Below are 20818 nucleotides of genomic sequence, written 5' to 3'. Positions count from 1 at the left end.
ATGTACCAAAAAAACATGTTGACACTCTTCTGGAGCAACAGAGTGGGCATCTGGTGTGCCTGTGTGGTGTAGAGGTGATATTGCTGCAGCTGCTCTCCTAACGGAGAGAATACAAATAACCCCTTAGCACACGGAAAAGATGCACGCACACGCTGTACAGGTCAATGCTGAATCACTGTTTTTAGACCTTCATCTTTGCCAATTTTGAAAAAAAAAAAAGAATAATGGCACAGGGAAGGAACTTTGCTCATGTAACAGTAAATAAGGCATGAACCTGCATGCCAGAGATTCATCATCAGATGTTTGTTTATCTAATCCGATATGGCAGTTCATCAATGGTTTGGCTACGAGATATTGCACCATCTGAGTTTACACACTTTGATGATCATTAAGAGTCCAATCTGTGTGGTAGATTTGTGCAATCTGTACTTTCCATTCCCTCCTCTTGGTACACAAACTGCTCTATAAAACACCCAGAGGGCAAAGAGAGAAGTCAAAGTTTGTGATATTCTTCAGCCTGACAGCCACTATGAACCTCATCAAAACCAAAGGTAAGACCTCCCTACCTTATACAGCGTGCAGAAGAGATGTCTTTGTCTGTGCGTCTGCTGGCATGTGCTTTAATTTTATATCTGCTTTTTTTTTATTACCCTCTACTGTCCATCTAATCAGGTGCCCTGGGGATCAGAGGCCACATCATGCGCTATGTTCTCATTGGCCTGTTGGTGTCTGAAGCCATCTCTCAGGCTGCAAGCAGTCCAGAGGAAGAAGTAGCCTTACTAAAGCTGAGACTAAACTCTTTGAAGACTCGCTACAAGGACCTGTGTAACCAGTACTCCGACCTGGCAGCCAACTGCTCAGCTCCAGGTACTGTACTTTTCTCTTCTGGGCTCCAGCAGATGGATGATAATTCATCATTAGTTTATGTAGCCTATGTTCTTCTGCACTCCCACATGTTCTGCATCATTTGTGAAACTGTTAACTTGAATTTTTATTTTTTTGGATGTTTGGATGATCATTTCTCTTACCAATCTCCCCTCACAGGGCTCACTTGCTCCGAGTGTCCTCCCCAGTGGTTTCAGGTTGGGGATCAGTGCTTCCACATCAGAACTGACAAGAAGGACTGGATTGACAGTGAAAATAACTGTACAGCATCAGGCGGACATCTTGCCATCTTAACCACTAGAGAAGAACATGTAAGTGTTTCTGTGTCTTTTTTTATGCATTTCAATGTATTTGTTAATTCAAAAAAAGGCCTAAAAATTTGGTTGTAATACATTTTTAGGAAGCCGTGGAAAAAGAAAGCAGAAGGATTGGAGGGTTTTACAAAGACTACTGGATTGGACTGACTGACGTTGAGACTGAAGGAGAATGGAAATGGGTGGACAAGTCAAACCTTACAAACCCGTATGTATAAAATTACAAAAATTCAAATTATTGTCTCTACATTAACAAGCATCCTGATGATGGTTTAATAACCATAAACCAAAAAGCAGCTGTAGCAACTGCCTGTACGGACTGAGAGCTGTACATAGGATTTATAGACTTACAATGAAGGCCTTGGTTTTTACTGTAAAGATAGCATCCAGTGCGACACCTACACAAGATTAATTCTGTGCATTTTCATGTTAGAGGATAGAATTACAATAAAGGCTTTTACTATGTTGGAAACATCTGAAATTCAGCCAGAAATCAGGACAAGAAAAATGCAAATACATCTGAGACAGGTTCACTGAGTTTGCCAAGACCTTAAAGAATATTAATGTGTGAGCTGACCTTGATGAGCAGATGCAGCGTAAAGCACAAGCGTCTGTGGAGCTTATTCTTGTCAGTGTGTGTGTTTACGCATGCAGACCTCAGATATTTCTAACAGTGACTGGCCATAGTCATTTCCTAACTATCACCGAGTACAAAGTACAGTTGAGTCGAATGTCATTAGTTTTGCGGGTATTAAGCCATAACCGTTATTTTTGACCCGATGATGGCGCTACATATAAAAGTGAGGATCGGATCACAGACGTCATGAGAACGATTCATCCATAAATGTTGAGACATTTTACACATCCTCTGGGAACCATGAATAACAAACAATTCATCAAACGGCTGTTGATATTTCAGTCGGCGGTGGTATAGGTAATAGATAATAGGTAAGTTAGCATATCTAGAAACATCACAGATTCCCTGACATGAATCTGTCACAGACTGGGTGACAAGTGCCACAAGTGCCGAGCAGCACACACTGAATCTTTTTCTCTCTTTCCCATCGTGAAGATTTTGGGACAGCCTGAAATCGGAGCCAGACAACAACCAGTCCGGTGGACCGGAGGGAGAGGACTGCGTGGTGGTGGACGGCCACTCTCAGACCTGGTTCGATGTGCCCTGTACCTTCCTGTATCCCCGAATCTGTCAGATGGACGCCATCCCGCTCAAGTGACCTCCCTCCGCCCTCCCTCACCATCGGACCACTACACATATATGAAAGATTATGATGCTTTATTGAAAATATTCATCATTTACTTCTTTATGGTGCCTTTTAATCAATAAATCAACATAATTCTGTCAAAGGATCCTGTTTTTATTTGAAGTAATAAAGCGTCATTGTCTGTGTACAAATAATATAAATGTGTATATCATATAAATATTTATAGAAGTAAGTAACCAAGCCTTTCAGTGCAGTAGTATTGAGCATCATGAAAACAAATATACATGACGTGGCAATTAGTCCTCAAAAACCTGAATCTAACAGTGTGAATGAAATCAACTATAACATAAACAGTTAGAGGCAGTAATAATCACAAACAATGATATCATTGAATGAACAATAAAGCAATTCTGTGACACAAAAAAATCCCTTACATTACAAATATAAAATTCAAACTGGCTGATATATACAAGAGTAAAAGAGTCTTATCTGACATTTCAGCAGTGACTGAACTTTGTTTTAAACTTCCAGACCTTCATCTAACACTGCTAACAAAGGGTTCACAGTCTTCGCAGATGTGACAGAAAAATCCATCTTATCTGGACAGAAATTCAGTTGGTTGCCGCGTCCTCTTGAAAATGTCTTTCTGGGAGATATTATGTCCTGTAGAAACCTTTGGGCTTGGGGCTGAAACAGAAAGTCACAGGTTTCTCTTTGAGTTGTGGAGAGAGACACGGGGCTACCAAAAGCAAAATGTAGATGTTTATTTTATTAATATGTGTAGTCTACATAAAACCCCTTATGGCTAAAAGTGTTATACAGATTTCAGCGCTGATGAGTGAGAGTGTAAATGTGTGTTTGCAGCCACATCATCAGTTCAGGAAATGGTTAGTACATACTTCTTGCATTGGCAGAGTCGATGCCTGAGGTGTCGCATCTTCCGCTAATGTCAGCCACAAAGAGAAACAAACATAGAGAGATAGAGAGTTAACTTTTAATGCCGCACTAACGCTTCAGTGTCGTCTCACAGAAAGAAATATAGGGATGGTTTAACTGTACTTTTCTGCGTCGGCAGAGGATGAAAACAAGGATGAGGATGAGGATGACGATGGCTGCAGCACTGCATATGATCACCAGCATCCACACACTAAGTCTGTGTTCTGCATACAACAGGGAAAGACAGTCATCAAACAGTGTACAGTACAGAGAACGCATCATGTAAAACCGAGTTTCTGTCGTAAAAAGATTGTGGCCACAAGGTCAAGCCCAAGTCATATTTCCTGCTCTCCTCTCACTTCCTGTGCTCACCGATCTTCAGCGTTATCACAGCTGACGTAAGCTGATTTTTGCCCCGCAACAGTGAACACTCCCACTTTCCTCCATCTCCTGTGCCCACTTCCGGGATGATGACATTGGCGGGATGATGGTCAGATTTCAGAGCCGGCAGGGACGATCCTGGAGGTGGGGACCACTTCAGGTGAAGGTCAGAGGGCAGCGGGTGGCCAAGGCTGCAAGTCAAGTTGAGCGGCTGGCCAGAAACTAAGTCTGTCTGTGGGGAGGAGATGACTGGAGACAGAACAAAGGAAGGAAAGAAAGAAAGAAAGAAAGAACAAGGAAATGAAAAACATATTTATTGAAATAAATAGAAAATTGAGAAAAGCTGTTGTTTTTTGAAGCTGTCGTCTTCCTCTACATTTACTATTTGAATGGGACCGAGCCTTTGGCCTCTGTGGCTGCAGTGTGCCAGATAAACCTGCCAGTTATTCTTACGAACGTTAAAAATAATAGCAAAAGCCATAAATAACAGCATCAGTGTCACAACCACACAGCACATAGCATTAACAACTTAATAAAACAATTATTAATGGGATCATAGTGGTACAGTATTAGTCAGTTATGATATACAGAATACAGTCCTAAAAAAAATTAGAGCTGAAACATAGTCTCAATCGTGTGATTGAGAAAAAAACACAAAACAAATCTGCAATTATTTTGATTATTGATTAGTCAACCAAGTTATTTTTAAAAACAAAAATGTCAAACTTTCTCTGGATTCAAACCCTCAAATGTCAATGCTTGCTAGTCTTCTTAGACTTCAGTGTTAGTAAATTGAATATCTTTGGACACTGCAGTGCACTCCTCATTATCTCCCAACATTTATAAACAAAAAGAATCATCGATAAGTTCAGAGAATAGCTCGCAGATTTATCGATAATGAAAAATATCATAAGCTACCTAAAAAAGTTATACAGACATAATGCACCTTATCCACCAGAGCCTGCAACTAGGTGACCATGTCATATCATTCTTTGCATTTTTAACATCGATCTACAAACTAACACTGAGTAAACATATAACAACTATATGTAACTTTATACTTTTACCTACCAATCAGTAACTTATAACCAGTCTAAAGCTGTGGTATAAAACTTGTTTCTCTGTGGTTTGAACTAGCCAGCTTGGACACAATAAACAAACTAACTAACCAACTAACTTAAATAAGAATTCACTGACAGAACTGTATTTCATAAATCGACAGTCTTTCAATTGCACACCGAATTGAATTTGGTTTGGTTTTGGCAAAGTTGAAGAGAGACCACAAAAATTGCAGTCGGATTCCAATGGGATCAAGTACGGGGTCCAAAAACAAATCAGGAGGCTCATTTATGCTAGATATACCAGCGCCTTAAATAAATCCATCAGATCAGTGTTCCTGGTTAAATAAAACTTCAGATGAAGATAAGAAATCTTAGATTTATATTATAAATGCTCAGAACACAGAGTCCAATTAAAATTCATTGTGTTATCACGCTCCTATGGCAGTGGGGGAGCTCGTTATACCCTATTAAAGCAAGTGGAGCTCGACAAGTGTATTAGCCACTGAATTAGACACATGTCACACCAGGGACGTTTTCAAATAAAGTCGCAGCAGAGAGATGAAAACACTTGCATTGGTACAAGAGAGCAGAAGCAGAGAGGTGGCAAACAAAGAACTGTCTCCAACTTGTTATGAATAACAATTAGTAAGAAGCAAAGAAACTGGACATCAAAAAGATAAATGAGGACACTGTGATAACTAATGAACAAGTCAAAAGAATTTCACATGACAGATGTGAGTGTAACACAGAGCTGAGCTTGTACCACACAATTTGTTCTGACTTACTTTGCAACACCTCTACGCGCACGGTCCTGGTCAGAGTGACACCGCTTTTAAATTTCATGTTGCACACATAGTTTCCCCTGTCTTCTTCTCTGCCTTGCTTTCTGGTCAAAGACAAATCTCCATTTTTTAAGTTTTGTACAGGTCTCAGTTCTCTGTGTTGGCCCGTGTTTTTCCACAGCGAATTATTCAGAGTGAGGAAGTAGAGCTTCTGTGTATCTTTAGAAACTAGACCTGAGGATGGATCAGGGGAGAATTGCCAGTAAATTTCCTGGACGTCCCGAGCTTTGACATGTTCCCAGGTGACGTGAGGAGCAATGGAACAGGGGATGTTGAGAGTCTTTGATTTAGATGTATACTTAGGATCTGAAGGAGCCGGGGATAAGTCTAAATAAGGAAGAAAAGAGAAACAATGGTATCTTCAGGATGAAGGTACACTACTGTAAAACAGTTGCATACTTGTGCATAAACAGTAACTCACCCACAACCGTAACAGAAACTTTGGTCTCTTTTTTCTTTTTGCCATCTGTTACAACACAGGTCCACTCGCCAGTGTGTTGGCTTGTGGCTCTCTTGTTGACTTGCCTATAGTCCATTCTACTTCCTTGGGGATTCAGCCAGTATACCTCAGGCTCCTTGTTACCCCGAGTGTTTACGCTGCAGGACAGAGTCAGAGTTTCCCCAGGCAGCAGAGGAGAGCGTGGATTCATACTCACTAGCACAGAGAGGGTAAAGGAAACAGAATGGAAATGAAGAAAATTATTTGGTTGTACATTTCAATCAAGTAAACATAGTTTAAGAAATAGAAATACTGCTGCATTTAGGTAAAAAAAACTTCCCCAGATGTCAACCTTTTAGAAAGTAAGAAAACAGCCTAGTTTTTTTTTTTTAAAGCTTGATTACCATGTTTTATGAGTTTGTGTGTTGGGTTTTTAAAAAGCCAAACGGTTTTTAAGTTTAACCCACAGCCCTTTGGTCAAAACACATCTGCCTCTTGAGTATTTCTAGAATAACATAAAGTATAATAGCCTGTTTAAATAAAAATGTATCAGGGTGAATGTGACATGACTGAAGTGAAACATTTCACCTTGTTTTTACTCTTACCGCTGACTTGGAGTACTTTGATGGAAGTGAGAGGTGGCCCAGAAGGCGATTGACAAAAAAATTTCCCAAAGTTTGCTTCTTGGATGTTTCTGATGACCAGTGAGTCACCAGACAAGAACAACTTATCGTTCCAGCTTTTATCTGCAAGGCAAGAACTGATTGTTCGTGTCAAAAGTAACTTTATTTGCAATGTAGAGACCTGTTTCATCGAGTGATGGTAAAAACATGTTATCATATCTGTCAATAGCTCAATGCACTGTTCACCTTTAGTGATTTGTTGTCCGCCTAAGTCATTGATCCAGGCAAGCTCTATGACATCTGTAGCATCAAACTTCCAGTGCAAATATTTTTGTGAATTTGCCTCTGGACACTTGAGGGTAACAGTATCTCCCACCTGAGCATATACCACCTCCTCAGCACCTCCTAAGAGAGTGAGAGAAGGATGTCATGTGTTGATGTGCAAAACAAAATGTCCGGCCTTGAATTTAAATAACTGTAATCAGCGCATCTTACCTGAGGTTGAGATTAGCACAGCGATGAGAATGAGTACTGATTGAATTAAGTTCTTCATCTCAGTCACAAGTCTGAAAAACAATTATTTTAGAAAAACAGAGGTAGCATATTTATATAAATTCCTTATCATAATCATAATGAACTCTATGTGTATGTCACCTTTCATACAAATGATGCAGTTAAATGTGCTTTATGTGAAAGTTACATTACAAAAATGTGATAAAACTAAGATGTTAAAATAGATTCTAAAAGTAACAGGGAGCCAGTGCAAAGATGTTAAAATGGGGATGATCTGCTCCCTTTTACTTGTTTTTGTTTAGACTCTGGCAGCTGCATTTCTTGCAAGCTTGAATGTATTCACTGATTTCTTCATCATAGACATCAATTTGAACACTTCATTTAATATTTTACTGATGCATTTAGAAAAACAGCCATTTGAAAAGTAGTGTTTCAGTAAATAAACATTGTAGACACATCCTTATTCTATCATATATTTTTCTATGTTTATACAATTTAGCTGCAAAACTGTAAAACCACTTGACAGGAAGCAAAGAGGGGTCTGTGGTGGTCTCAGATTTAGACAGATTTAAGAAGATAAAAGTGGAAGAGTTCAGAGAGCTGAGAGTAGGCGGCCTGTGGTGGGCTTTGGATGAAAAGAAACAGACAAATGTTGGAGGGGAAGAGACACAGAGCGTACGCTGGGTTGTGGTGGGCCTTGATTTAGTTAAGGTGCAGATTCTTATCCCAGTCGTCCCCCTCCCCTGCTCCCCCTCTGCCTCTCACACCCCCTCTCTTCCTCCCCTGTTCCACGAAAGACGGATCTCTACACGCTTAAAAAGACGAAAAAACAGCGACCACAGCACCGGCAGCACACCTAGACTGTGGTTTAAGGTAGATGTCTCTCTTTTTCTCTCCCTGTATCACCCCCTTATCTCTCTGCCCCCCCCCCCTTTCTCTGATGTATACAGTATGTCATGATTGTGCACAAAAAATCTTTTCAAAGACTTTTGATGCTGCTTTTATACTGAGTCGATCCTTTAAAAGAAAAGATATAGGCGTTTTTTTTTTTCAAAGTTAAAATTAAAAATTTGACTTAAGGTGAAATTATATCTTTACACTGTTTATACCAACAGGGATTGTTTCATTTTGAAACAGATGAAATAAAAGATTAAATTAAATTTTACTTAAAAGTTGATGCAGAACACGGCTTGTTAACGCTGCATTAAGATTCATTGCAATATAATGTATAAGTAGTGAAGAGACGCAATGATAAAAGGCTTCTCTCTGGTTAAGGAGCATTTGTACTGGTCTTAATTAAAATGACAAGAACTAACAAAGCAATATATAAACTGTTCAAAATAGAAAAATAAGACGTTTGAGTCTTTTGAGTATTTTTTCCTATTGCAACAACACTTTGCAACCATGTGTATCCATGAAGGCTTATTGTCCAAGATCCTGACAAATATTTTTGTAATAAAAAAATTGCCAAAGTTGGGGTACGGCATCGATCATGAATGCAGTGTCCTTGGTTCGTGTCCGCCCGTGGGCACCTTTGTTGCGTGTCACTCCCCATCTGTCTCTCTCTCCCCTAATGTCCTGTCATTTCCGTACTGTCAGCAAAATGCATGAAATGTCAACTAAATATATTTGTTGGCAAATCTCTCCGTTTCACCAATAGAGGAGAAATCTGTTCAGAAACGATACGCAACGTCCTGTGAAAATGTGTTAAAGCCATCAATATAAAAGTAACAGGATAAATGTTTCAAACTTATTACAGTCACAAAGTAATTTTTATTGTACTGTATTATACTAAGATTAACCATAACACATTGATGAAATTCTGCTCATAGCTTTAAAACGCTATGATCATCTGTCTGAGGCCTCACACTTAAAACAGTTCAGGCTGATATGTAGGCTACAAAAAAAAACCCCATAAAAAACAAAACCTTTTTGGTTCACTACATAACTCATAGTAGGGCCTCAAGAAAAGCAACATTAAACATTAAAACCTGTGGTGATGTGTGTCAAGGGGAAAGGTCTCAAAGTAAATGGTTTATTTCGAACAGGACTGTAAACACATGAATATGATATGCATTTCAACCCATGAGATGGGATTTGACAGAAAATAAAGGATGTTGCATTATTTACTTTAACTGAGATCAGAGTTTGTAAGAAAAGAAATAAGAGTGGAGACCGGCGACAGAGTGAAACTGGCGATAAACAGACGTTCAAAGTCATCGCACCTGTGGAGCTTTAACCCAGAAACCGAGTAAGACGATAATATCTGCAGTCAGGATGGAGCTTCAACAACAAGCAGAGACGGAGGGGGGAGGGGAGGCTCAGGGCCAAACACAGTGGAGAGGTGAAGGAGGGGAGGAGAGCGAGCAGAAAAAGAAAAAGGACACCACATGATAGGATTATAGTGTAATTTGCCTGAAGTGTGTGTGCGTGGTTTTCACTATTTAAAGTCCTGCTGAATTTAACATCTTCTTACTTTTTAAAATTCACTCCCAAATAAATTACACGGTAATATATAGTTTACGTCTGTTTAACAAACCAGAATAAGAGAAATGAGTTGTTCATTGTTCCCACAAATCTACGCTGAAGAATCAACGGCTGCACAAACGTTAATTATATCTCTGATTGTATCTCATTTCATTTTGTACAAATTGTCATATTGTATTTAAAGGTCCATGTAAAATAAATGTCCTCTTTTATTATGAAAATATAATTGAAGGTTGGAATTTGTAAATTGTGTTTAGCAGCAGTCCTTTAAGTATCGGTCAGCTGCCCAGTGCTGAAATACTTAAGACTTTCACCAAAGCGTAAAGCAAGAAAGAAGAAATAGAACAAACGCAATTAGACATTTGAAATGATTTAGTATGTAATGACATTTTTATAAGAATCCATTTTTATGATGATGATTTTCATGTTTAATATTTTAGCACTCTGTCAGTTTTATTCAAAGGATCGGTGTGTGCTGTTGATTCATACATCTTGTAGCTGTATATACAAAACTCACGATGACATTTCGGCTCTACTGGGCCTGCTGAGGTCTCACAGGTTTATGATTCAAAATTAGTATCAGGCAGGAGAAAACGTTTGACACTGATATTTGGTGTAAATGTTTTTATATTGTGAAGTTTATGTATATTTAGCTAAAATTAAAAAAAGAAATGCTGTATACTTACAACTCTCATTAAGTGCTGAAATGTCCCACTGTGTTCAGTGATGTGGAGTCAGGAGGAAATGTCGAATATTTATCAAACGAGCCTTTTTAAGCGCCGTTGCACCTCCCTCGCCCCCGATTGGTCTGGAAAAAAAACAGAGTTGTTGATCAAACACGAAGTCAGAATAATGACCTTTGATTGGATGTCACAGAGGAAGCGGGCAAGATCTCCTTACCAAACTTTTCTTTACTATCTTAAAACCGTTTATCACTTAATGTGCTGTTTAGGATAAAAATGTGTATGCTGCATTATAATATTAGATGAAACAGAAACAAAACCCATCAGTTGGGCAGCGTAATGGTGCTATAATTTAATCAGTGAAATAAAATGCATTTTGGATCGTCTACGTCCGCTTTTACTTTTTAATCTCTCCAACAGATACACAAATAAACAACAACCTTAATTGGATAAAACGGTTATTTGAGTTGCAGCCTGATAACATATGTCAGAAAATCTGAGAAAAGTCAGACTGGACTCATTATGTATCTTTAGCACGTCGGCTCGGTCGGCTTACGTCTTAATTTATTATAATTGCTCAGTTGATTTTTTCCCTTGATCATATAATTGTACCGATTTAGATACGTAATAAGTGCATCAAAACCCAAGGCATGAACTGCTGGACCCATTTTCACAAAAGCAGCTGATAAATGTAAATTAAAAATGGAACATATCCGAAAAAGTAACACCCAGATTAAGTTGTTAATGCAGTAAGGGAAAAAGAAATGGTTTTGGAGAAACTGTCTTGCTGGGACGGCAGTACAGAGAGATGGACGGGATCATGTGAGTTTAATATTTATATATGGTGAAATAAATATATCAGGACACTTCAAATCTAAAAGATACAACCATCAACACATTTCATCTTCTCTCTCTGTACGATCACCTCCTCACATTTCCATGACCGGTCCCTGCGTACGTCCTTACACATGCACCTACTATCATCACAGACTTTGTTTCTCTCAGCAAAATCTTCTTTGCTCATGTCAACGACAACTTTTTCTGTCTCTAACATGTTAAGATGTCTTCTAGGAGACAAGCAAACGCTGCTGTGTGAACTCTGGGAGCTACGCACATTGGTGCACTTTTTCGTCTTGAAGTTAACAAGATAAATGAATATCAACGTTGTATAAAGTCTGCAGGGGAAATTTCTGGCTTGAAAGATGAAATTGTCCGACAGTAACAATTTTTCTTTTCAAAAGTTGTCAATCTCATGCTCTGTACGTTTAAATACTAAAAACAACCTAGGAAACATTCATCAGACAAAGACGTCTACAATATCTCTTTTAAATTACCCGTTGAGCAACTTCAAAGTTAAATCATCTATTGTTTAATAACCTGACAAACATAATCAGTAGCTGCTTGTTACAGCGCTCCATTAAAGCTACAGTATATCACACTGGTATTGAGTGAAAAGTTTAAATTAAAAACACTGGGTTTTGGCCGCATCAAACTTTATATGCTTCATTTATGACACTTTTCCTTGGAATTCAGAAACCTGTGTTTGAATCTGTGGTGGCAAAAAGAATTTGACTAGAATTGAAAATAAACCTCTGTGGGTTTCATCAAATTCTGGTCTGAGCGAGTTTGTCGCAGATAAACCCGCCAAACGGTCTGCACAGGTGGAAGACATTAAAAATTTCACTCAGTGATATTTTAATCTAATTTCTTGTTTTCTGATAAATTAGTATTCAGTGATCGTACGCAAACTGATCAGATTAAACCAAGCGAACGGGGCAATCTGGAGATTTAACAAACAAACTTGTAAAAGGAAAATTTACGAGTGGAGGTTTCACCTCTGAGACGGGCAACATTTATTAGCAAATAAAACACTAACTAAACGCTGCACTGCATTAAACTGCCTCTTAAGATATCTATTCATCCGACCCTACTCCATGCATTTATCAAAAATTAACACCTGTGTTTTATGTCTTTCCATAATGACATTTATCTTTTGCAGCACTTCACAGTCCAGTTAGGTTCACGGGCCTAAAGTGCTGTTCCAGGTAAAATCAGGGTTTCCTTCCTCATTTCATTGAGTGTTTTGGTGAAATTAAATTGTCAGTCACCCTGTGTACAATTCAAATTACACACTGCACAACATAGTAATTTTCTTATTATGCACTGAGTACATGTACACCTGCGCGGGAGCCAAACATCTGCTTGTGTTTATCTGGGCTCCTAACCTGCTGTAGAGTCTCGTCTGCACTCAATACACCAGCAACATGACATCTGTGGATCTCTGTCTGTGGATCTCTATCTGCTCTTACTCTTATCTGGGTTTGTCTTCAACAGCTTATTGTTATCCTCACTGTAAGTAACACACACCACTGCGGGGATTGTTACTGTTACAATATCAACTATACGACTGTGCTGATGTGGCATCAGTACGGGAGTGAAACACTGAGAGGAAAAATCTTCCTAATAAACACTGACACATTTCAAACCAGTTTGTGAAAAGGTAAAGGAAGATAAATGAAACCTGATTGGCAGCCACAGTCGGCATGTTAATTTTGTTTGTTTCTTTTCACCTTAACTTGACGAACCAGTTAAAAAATCTGTTCATTAAAATTCAAAATGATGAAAGAAAGTTTGCCAAATAAGACATGTTTTTGTAGAATTGCAGCCACTCGGACGTAGAGAGAATAAAGTATTTAAAAACGCTGATGAGTTGAGGGCGTGAAGTTTCATTTGAGATTTTTTTTACTTGTGCCATGTTGAAACATTAATTTTTAGGCATCAAAACAAAACAGAAATTCTTCATCCAGGGATGAGGTGATCTGTCTGAGGACAGCTTGCCCCCATGCTAACTAATGGCAGCTACAGGGATCAGTTAAGGGACTAGAACTGTAAAAGCGCTTTGCCGAGGTGGTTTAGCGACATGAACCACAACAAGGACAAAACAAACATCTCAAACACTTCTCATGTTTCTCTCTGAGGTTTCTCTGCCTGCCTCTGTACTGCCTTCATGAAGACTTCACACCTGCTTCTGTTCCCTCTGAGCTCAAAATGAAACAGGCTTTTTGTTTGCTCCTTACAAAAAAAAAAAAAAAACCCTTCACGTTATGGCGACTACTCTGTAACATCGACTTCTAGGAGGCTTTGGGTAAATGAATATTTTCTGATTTTCTTCCCTCAGTGTTTTCTCGCTGTGATTTTGGTGGAAAACACCTGAAAGTGAGGACTCCCTCATTAGTCACACACCTAACGAAGGCGTTTGTCCCACATCATGTCATTTCTGAAAGAGAAAAAGACAAAGTGTGGGCAACAAGCAAGAATGAAGGGTGATTCACTTTTTTCGCATGCACCTCTTGTCTCCTCATCCCCCACTCTCTCCTACAGAGGGTTTCCCTCACTGTGCAACCTCTGTTTTCTCTTCTGTTTTATAACAACTTCGAGTTAGAGCACAGTGTGAGATTTAAGCGAAGGCATGTGGACAACAACACTACAAGATGTGTGAGGCCCCGCGAAGATGGGAAGAGACCGAGTTTGTGCTGACTGTTTTAGTGTCTGTGTCTGTTCTGTTTTTCAGAAATAAACAAAATGTCAGTGGAAAAGAGGTTGAGAATCAGAAACAAGTGACATTCTGCTCAATGACTGAAAACATTTAGATTCTTACGCCATGCGGGGAACTTCATTCAAGCTTCTTTGAAGCCTCAGAGTTGTGAAACAGTAGATGAGGACAGAAAAGTTTGCTTTCTTTTCTTGTTTCTCCCACTCACCTCTTCACCTCCATCGTCTGTACACATCAATGGTTTGTAAGTTATTTAGTTATTTACTGTCACCATACTGTTTGTGGGCTGCTGTATTATCATTTCATCAGAATGGAAAAATAGATTCTTCTTATTTTGTTACAGCGAGTGTAGAACAACCGTCATACAGAATATGAATCATCTTGTTTGAATAGATGAATAGTAATATCAAGTCATGTTTGTGCAGTGTTGCTGAGAATGCAGTCTGATATGTGTGAGTTATTTTTAGTTTATTCTGAGGAAAACTGCATCATGGCTCATTGAGAGACTCGCAGGCACACTGTCAGTGTAAAGCTGTGATTAGGTTTAAGCTAATGAGTTTAATGGTGACGTTGGTTTACCATGGAAAAACTGCTGTACAGTTCCACAGCGCCTACATACATGAATATGAAGCATTTACTGTTTGTGTAGCTGAAGTTACTGCTACATTCCTGTAAGTAATCAAGATAAATTATTCATGTTATTGTCAAAAATAGACTAGTCAGCAAAATGACACCCCCCCCAAAAAAAAAAAAACAGCTACAGGCTCTCTCTCAAAACAAGCTTTCCTGCAGTCCTGAATGCTACTGTAATATTCAGCTTTCAATGTTGTAGCATCTATAAACGTCTTTACTCTTGCACCACAGTAGCACATTCACTTCCAGTACTACTAGAACTTTATTTAAGCATTAAATGCATTTCGACATAAAGTACATTCCCACTTACTTCACAGAACGTTTAGAAAAAACTGGGTAACTTAAGAAGTTTGAAAACCACTGTTCTTCTGTTTGACTACGCTCTGGAAAGCATTCAAATTTAATTTGCTGCTTCAATCAAGCAGCTACAATATTCATAGATTTGCTATTTGATTAAATGAAAGGATGGGTTCACATTTTTACATCTGTCTCAAAACAACACTCACATGCCCGTACATTCGTTTCTATTCCCCTAAGAAACCTACATCAATGTCAGACCCTGCTCATGTTGCAAAGCAAACGCTAACCGTCACACAAAACTACAAACATCGTGCAGGATTCCTCAATTCACATCTTACTTATCAAAACCACATTGAAAATGTAACAAACAAGCTCAACCAGAAATTGGATGTTCTTAATAAGATCAGTCCATATCTCACTGCTTCATGCAGTCATTCTTTCAACAATGTCCTATTGTCTTGTCTTTGAACAAATAGTGAGACTATACAACAGAGCTTATAAGAACCATGGCAACATTTCCCCAAGGACTCACCGCTGTACGGCAGTTTTCACTGTCTGACGCCCTGGCTTTTCAGAACTTTACAAATAATATATAATATATAATATCAAATTTTACTTTCAGAGCCAAAACAATTCCAACTCCACCTCAACTCTTACTGCTCTTCCAAGACAGGAACACATCACTCGATAAATTCCACATGCACTTGTTCCAGTACGGGCCAACAAGGACAACTATGACCACAGATCATATTTGTTTACACATACTAAAACCTGGAATGAGATTCCATATTATATTAGAGCAACAACCTCTATAACACATTTCAAACAGGGAAGTAAAAACACCACCTGATAGAAGGACACACGTGCAACCACTGATTCAACTGTTGGTTCTGTGGATCATTTCTGGGTTTTTTTGTGGTGTAGAACAGGAACCTGCTGTAAATCACTTCCTAAGAACTAATAAGACCTAATGTAAGAGATCAAGGGTGGGGGGCATTCACCTTGGTCAGAACTCTTTATGTGTAAAAATGCATTATAAGTTAGACTGAAGCGAATCTGAGGCTTCAGCAGTTGGAGTTTGTCAAATCAATTGGCTTTTTAGTGCAGAATTCATCCCCTCTGTTCCTACTCATCTACTGCAGCTCAGTAGGCAAGAAATGGGAACCTGTACTAAAAACAAGAAGTAGAAGAATAATTAAATCTGGTGACATCTTATTTTTGCTTCACATGAATTTTAGAATATATTTTAAGAACAGAACAAAGACCGCAGATTTTGTCTCCCTACATTAGAAATAAATTAGAAGGGTATTTCTTCACAGCCAGTATGGACAGGAGGAACACTCACAGCGAAGTTAAACTGTTTTTCACTGTACATATTTGCAAAAGTAGTGCAAAGTATTGTATTATGGTCGGGTTGAAAAAATGTGAACCTAAGCTTTAAACTGGACTTTATTGTCAGATTTCTCATGAAACTGTCGCGCATCGTATCACAAATGAAAGACACAGACTAACACAGCTGCAGTGTATTTAATTTCATAGCTCGATGTTTAGCGTCTGACTTAAACACTGACTCCACTGATCAGAATCTGCGCCGAAATGAAGTGAAACCTGCGTGGAAGTGAAGCTACACATGAGGGGAGTTTACACAATGGGAAATCACCTATCAGATCATTTTAATTTGAAGGATTGTGGAAAGACAAAATCTATAAAATGCATAACAATGGTTCAGTTTGCACCTGCAGTCGGAGCACAGACGACTGTTTGGAGCTCTGTTAGTTGAAAACTCACTCATCAACATGCTGTCTGTTGCACCTCTTTTGCAGCCAACAAATGCTGCTGGCTGGCATTCGACGTATTATGACACCAATTTGTTCCAGGTGTCTCCAAGGTTCAGTTAAACTAAGGTTTTTGTTTGCAGTAAAACTCTAACCTGAATTTGGTTCCTGATGTTTTGCAGTGATGGAATGAAAACCCAAGTGGAAATACAAGAGGGAGGGACATACACTAGTTCAGAAATTTCAGTTTCATTTTGAATGACTGTGTGTATGTCAAACAATGAAAAAGAGTACTGAGTAATAAGCCATGAAAAGGGAATCCTATTTTCTCATATGAAAACACCCCCAGTGCAACATAGTCGTTATATTTTCATAACAGAGTGAGGGAAGCACAGCTTGGCAATCACCTACAGAGAGGAAGAAAAAAATACACATCTAAATGTGAATGTTGGCAGAAACAGTGACTTGATGCTCGCCACTAAAGTCACACTAACTGACTTTTATTCTTTACCATGATGTACTACAATAGCAGTAAAACAGTGGCACTTTATTCCAACACACTGGGTTTGAATAAAACAATGACTGAGCCAAAAGTGGTGACATCGAGTTTTATGGGGTGTTAATGGATGAATAATGTAGGAATCACGGCTCGTATCTGTACGGAGTCCTCTCAGTTTTAGGACAATGACAATGCAGCAGGACAATTATCCTAAACATACACAAAAGGCAAACAAGGAGTTTTTATGGCCAAACATGGGAATGTTATTCACCGGCCAAGTCAGTCATCCCACACTGAAGGCAAAAAGCCCAAAACAAGCAAGACAAGAACATTGTTGTAATATGGTTCTAGAGAGCATCACCAAATGAGAACTGCCTGCTGATATCTGTGGATCACACACTTTAGCCGTACACCAGAAACATCGAAGGGGATCCGTTTAAAAAAATAAAACAAAAATGATTGTAACTTGTCAAATAGGTAGTCCTCTAAAATTGTGGGACTGTATATTAAAAAAACTATTAATATTACAAATTACTGAAGTCAACATTTGAACCTCATAGTCTCCTCATTCTTTTATTGCTAAAGTATGGCGCTAACACACCACAAAATGTGTCGCTGTCTTACTACATATGGACCACACCGTAATTGTAAGGCCCCAGAATTAATTTAGTTCACCAGAGAGCTTAAAGATTTATTTATTTATTTATTTATTTTTTACAAACTGATACAAATTTAAATGTACAGAAAATAAAATGTCAGTAATAACAGCACAATAGGCTTCAAAGGTGCCTTCTTCCAAACTGATTAGCGTTCAGACTAGATCTGGAACTGAATACAGCATGAAGAGACACAAAGCGGTGAGCTGGCCACCCATGGTGAAAAACGTTAAAGCACCTGTGTAGAAAAAGTGTCAGGTACACTTTGCTTTTTACTATATTATACTGGCAGGCGTCAAACTGTGCCGACAACTTGTACAGCAGGAGTATATGTAGGCCCTACTTCAGCAACAGTTAGATCAACAATGTGGAATAATGAACAATGTTTGAGTTGTTATTATTTCGGCATTCCCTATATTCATAGTGCCCAAGTAAAATACAAAATCATGTGTCACTGGTTGGTGACTGTTAGCCTGATATGTTGAGAGACAACACACTTTTAGTTCATCTCAAGATGGACAAAAGCATTGGGACTGAATTATTACCAATGTTTATGTTACTATATTACATGGTTGTATTGTGTAAAGTTGATTTTAAAATACAACTCAGAATACTTAATTCTTCATTTGGTTAATATCAGACAAAGCAGAGAGACACGACAGGGTTTGGTTATATGTTTTAGATGAAACGATGAAGTTATCCAAGAGCCATTTTTGACATGTGACAGAAGGAGCAGTTCAGGTGTAAATAATAAAACCAGTGGCGGTTGAATTCCATGTAGCTGCCTCAGTGTCAGGGTCCTGGGGTTGTGCACGCTGGCCCGCTCTCACACTGTCATGAATTACTGGGAGCCTTGAACGAAACGGAGCCATCATTCATAACGCCTGCGCTATACTTATCATGACAAGTTCAAATGTCTGCTGCGAAAAGACCTTAACTTTGTTCATTCCCACAGGTAAAACTAGTCTGAATGCTCCTGCACATGTTACAGGGTCGACGCGGCTCTGCATTTGTTTTAAAGCTTTGGGTTTTTCTTCATCTTACTGAAGTGGCAGACTGCGTGAAAACACAGTCACGCTTTACCTTAGACTTCTTAAAAACACCTGCATTAAGTTCCTACTGTCTAGAAATCGATGCCTGTGCGTCCTGTTAAATTTTTGAGTTATGTTACATTTATATGCGCTGCAGATAATACACATGTATATATGTTATATATGCACAGTATATTCCACATTTCTTAAGCAACGATGCACATTAAAAGCCATTTGTTCAGTCGACCCACTGCTGATATACTCAACAGATGATAGGCGACCATGAAGTTGTAAACGGTCACTTCTGTCATATTTTAGGTCTCATTCATTTTCACAGACACTATCAGTGTCCCAAAATACACAAACATAACAAGTCATCATCATTGTTCTCTTCAAGGCTGCTTCATAAAGCCACTATGGCAAAATTTTAAAATTCAAATGATAACTCTGTGCGCCTCAGAATAATATTTTTATACAGTAAAATACTATTTGTATAATTTCTCATAAACAACATATCGTAAAATATGATGTGTTATTTCCAAATAGAAAGACTTTGTATGTCAGAAACCATTATTTTCAAGTGCCTCTGAACAAGAGTGAATTATTCTAATTATTCTTTTTTAATTACTGGTCTTTGAAAGCTGCAACAATCATTTGTCATATGAGGCAGTCTGCAGGCCACAAAGCTCTACCCCTTAGCAACAGCTGACATCAACACTTAACAAGAGCAACATAAAGAACATAAACGTTTACGTCCTCCTGGGTTTAATTCTTTTTATATTTCCAGAGATTTGTTTAGTAGGAATTAGTTTGTATGCTACTTCAATAGGTTGGCAGAAACCTATCAATGTCAACGATTGCAAAATCAGCACAAAATTGCTGTCGTTATTGCATAAGTTTTGATCTTTAAACTTTAACAGACAGCGGAGCAGAAAATTCTATTTTAGGCATTTCTGGTTTGATATTTTGAAATCTCTGTTCAGGTTGTCATCAGGAGCAGCACGATCAGTTAAGTCTGAAACAAGTCCCATAGAGGTTCAAATCAAGACCCATACATTTGGTGAATTAGTGATAAAACTAGAACTAGTGATAAAACAATGAAAAAATCATTCAGTATCACTGAATTTGATCCAGTTTGTGTGTAATTTCCAGCTGAATATCAGACTCACACTCAGTAATAACAATGTCAATACTTTGGCTCATCGTTTCTTGTAACTATTTGACATCATTTGTGTTAGTGTTCGTGTTATTTGTAGGAAAAATACAACCAACACAGGCGATATACAATCAAAGTCAAGACGAAATCAATTGGTGTGTGTAACGAGACACAGACTTCTTAAAAATGTGGCCTCGAACGAGACCAGGTTCGAGAGCTACAGCCTTGCCCCTCTCTTTCTGTCTACGAGAATGGATCTCCGGCAGCGTCTCGGAGATGTGTCAGTATTTGTAGCAAACATTTTTGCCCCGGAACACAGACATATTGATATCCTGACTTATGTATCTTCTCTCTGTTAGAGATCCCTTAAATCAGCTTCTACCAAGAAGAATAGTGAGTATAGAGAGTGTGTTTAAGAGTACTCACATGTGATGTGCTCAGTACAGCGATGAGTTCAGCTCTGACATTTGGTAGACTGTATGCACTGCAGGTGTCTCTTTCATACTCACAACCACACACACACATACACACACACACACACACACGCACACACACAGGATGGATTACCATAGAGACCATACAGGAGTTTTGTAGAGCAGGTTTGTTACAAAATATGAGAGTTTATCAACCCAAAATCAACATAAATGTTTTGTTTCTTTTCACTTTAAAATTAACATGAATACGTATGTGTGTTATTGGTGGTCTTGTGTTACTGTGTGAAACAGGTGTTTAGTGTGTATTTCATTATAAGTAGCACAGTGCTGGTATCAACACCTGAATTGTACTGCACCAGTTGTGCGGTATTCAGATCTTTTGAACCAATGCTGG

At 38.6% G+C, this 20818-nt stretch overlaps 2 protein-coding genes across 2 annotated transcripts; one reads left to right on the top strand and one right to left on the bottom strand.

Annotated features, from left to right (window-relative positions):
• The first annotated feature begins 441 nt into the window (after positions 1-441).
• On the top strand, positions 442-2526 carry LOC111230100 (C-type lectin domain family 4 member D-like). The gene is made up of 5 exons (XM_022756682.1): positions 442-551; positions 673-867; positions 1045-1196; positions 1286-1407; positions 2272-2526. The coding sequence occupies exons 1-5, from the start codon at positions 530-532 to the stop codon at positions 2432-2434; spliced, it is 654 nt and encodes a 217-aa protein (XP_022612403.1). The 5' UTR covers positions 442-529; the 3' UTR covers positions 2435-2526.
• Positions 2527-2544: 18 nt separating this feature from the next.
• LOC111230068 lies at positions 2545-10438 on the bottom strand. Its single transcript, XM_022756634.1, has 10 exons — positions 10391-10438; positions 7200-7270; positions 6951-7109; positions 6687-6827; positions 6064-6297; positions 5586-5969; positions 3731-3988; positions 3482-3582; positions 3322-3365; positions 2545-3109 (listed from the first exon to the last, which is right to left on the bottom strand). The coding sequence occupies exons 2-10, from the start codon at positions 7255-7257 to the stop codon at positions 3079-3081; spliced, it is 1410 nt and encodes a 469-aa protein (XP_022612355.1). The 5' UTR covers positions 7258-7270; positions 10391-10438; the 3' UTR covers positions 2545-3078.
• Between the last annotated feature and the right edge of the window lie 10380 nt (positions 10439-20818).

Source organism: Seriola dumerili, unplaced genomic scaffold (assembly GCF_002260705.1).
Source record: "Seriola dumerili isolate Sdu_G_001 unplaced genomic scaffold, Sdu_1.0 BDQW01000258.1, whole genome shotgun sequence".
NCBI classification, from domain to species: Eukaryota; Metazoa; Chordata; class Actinopteri; order Carangiformes; family Carangidae; genus Seriola; species Seriola dumerili.
This window is presented reverse-complemented; position numbering and strand designations above follow the sequence as displayed.

Bases quoted from the DNA above. Each gene is read 5' to 3' on its own strand.
- LOC111230100 (XM_022756682.1), top strand. From the start codon at position 530: ATGAACCTCATCAAAACCAAAG. The intron at 552-672 runs GTAAGACCTCCC...CCATCTAATCAG, and splicing joins GAACCTCATCAAAACCAAAG to GTGCCCTGGGGATCAGAGGC. The intron at 1,408-2,271 runs GTATGTATAAAA...CCCATCGTGAAG, and splicing joins AAGTCAAACCTTACAAACCC to ATTTTGGGACAGCCTGAAAT.
- LOC111230068 (XM_022756634.1), bottom strand. From the start codon at position 7,257: ATGAAGAACTTAATTCAATCAGTACTCATTCTCATCGCTGTGCTAATC. The intron at 7,110-7,199 runs GTAAGATGCGCT...TCACTCTCTTAG, and splicing joins TGTGCTAATCTCAACCTCAG to GAGGTGCTGAGGAGGTGGTA. The intron at 6,298-6,686 runs GTAAGAGTAAAA...TCTCTGTGCTAG, and splicing joins CAAAGTACTCCAAGTCAGCG to TGAGTATGAATCCACGCTCT.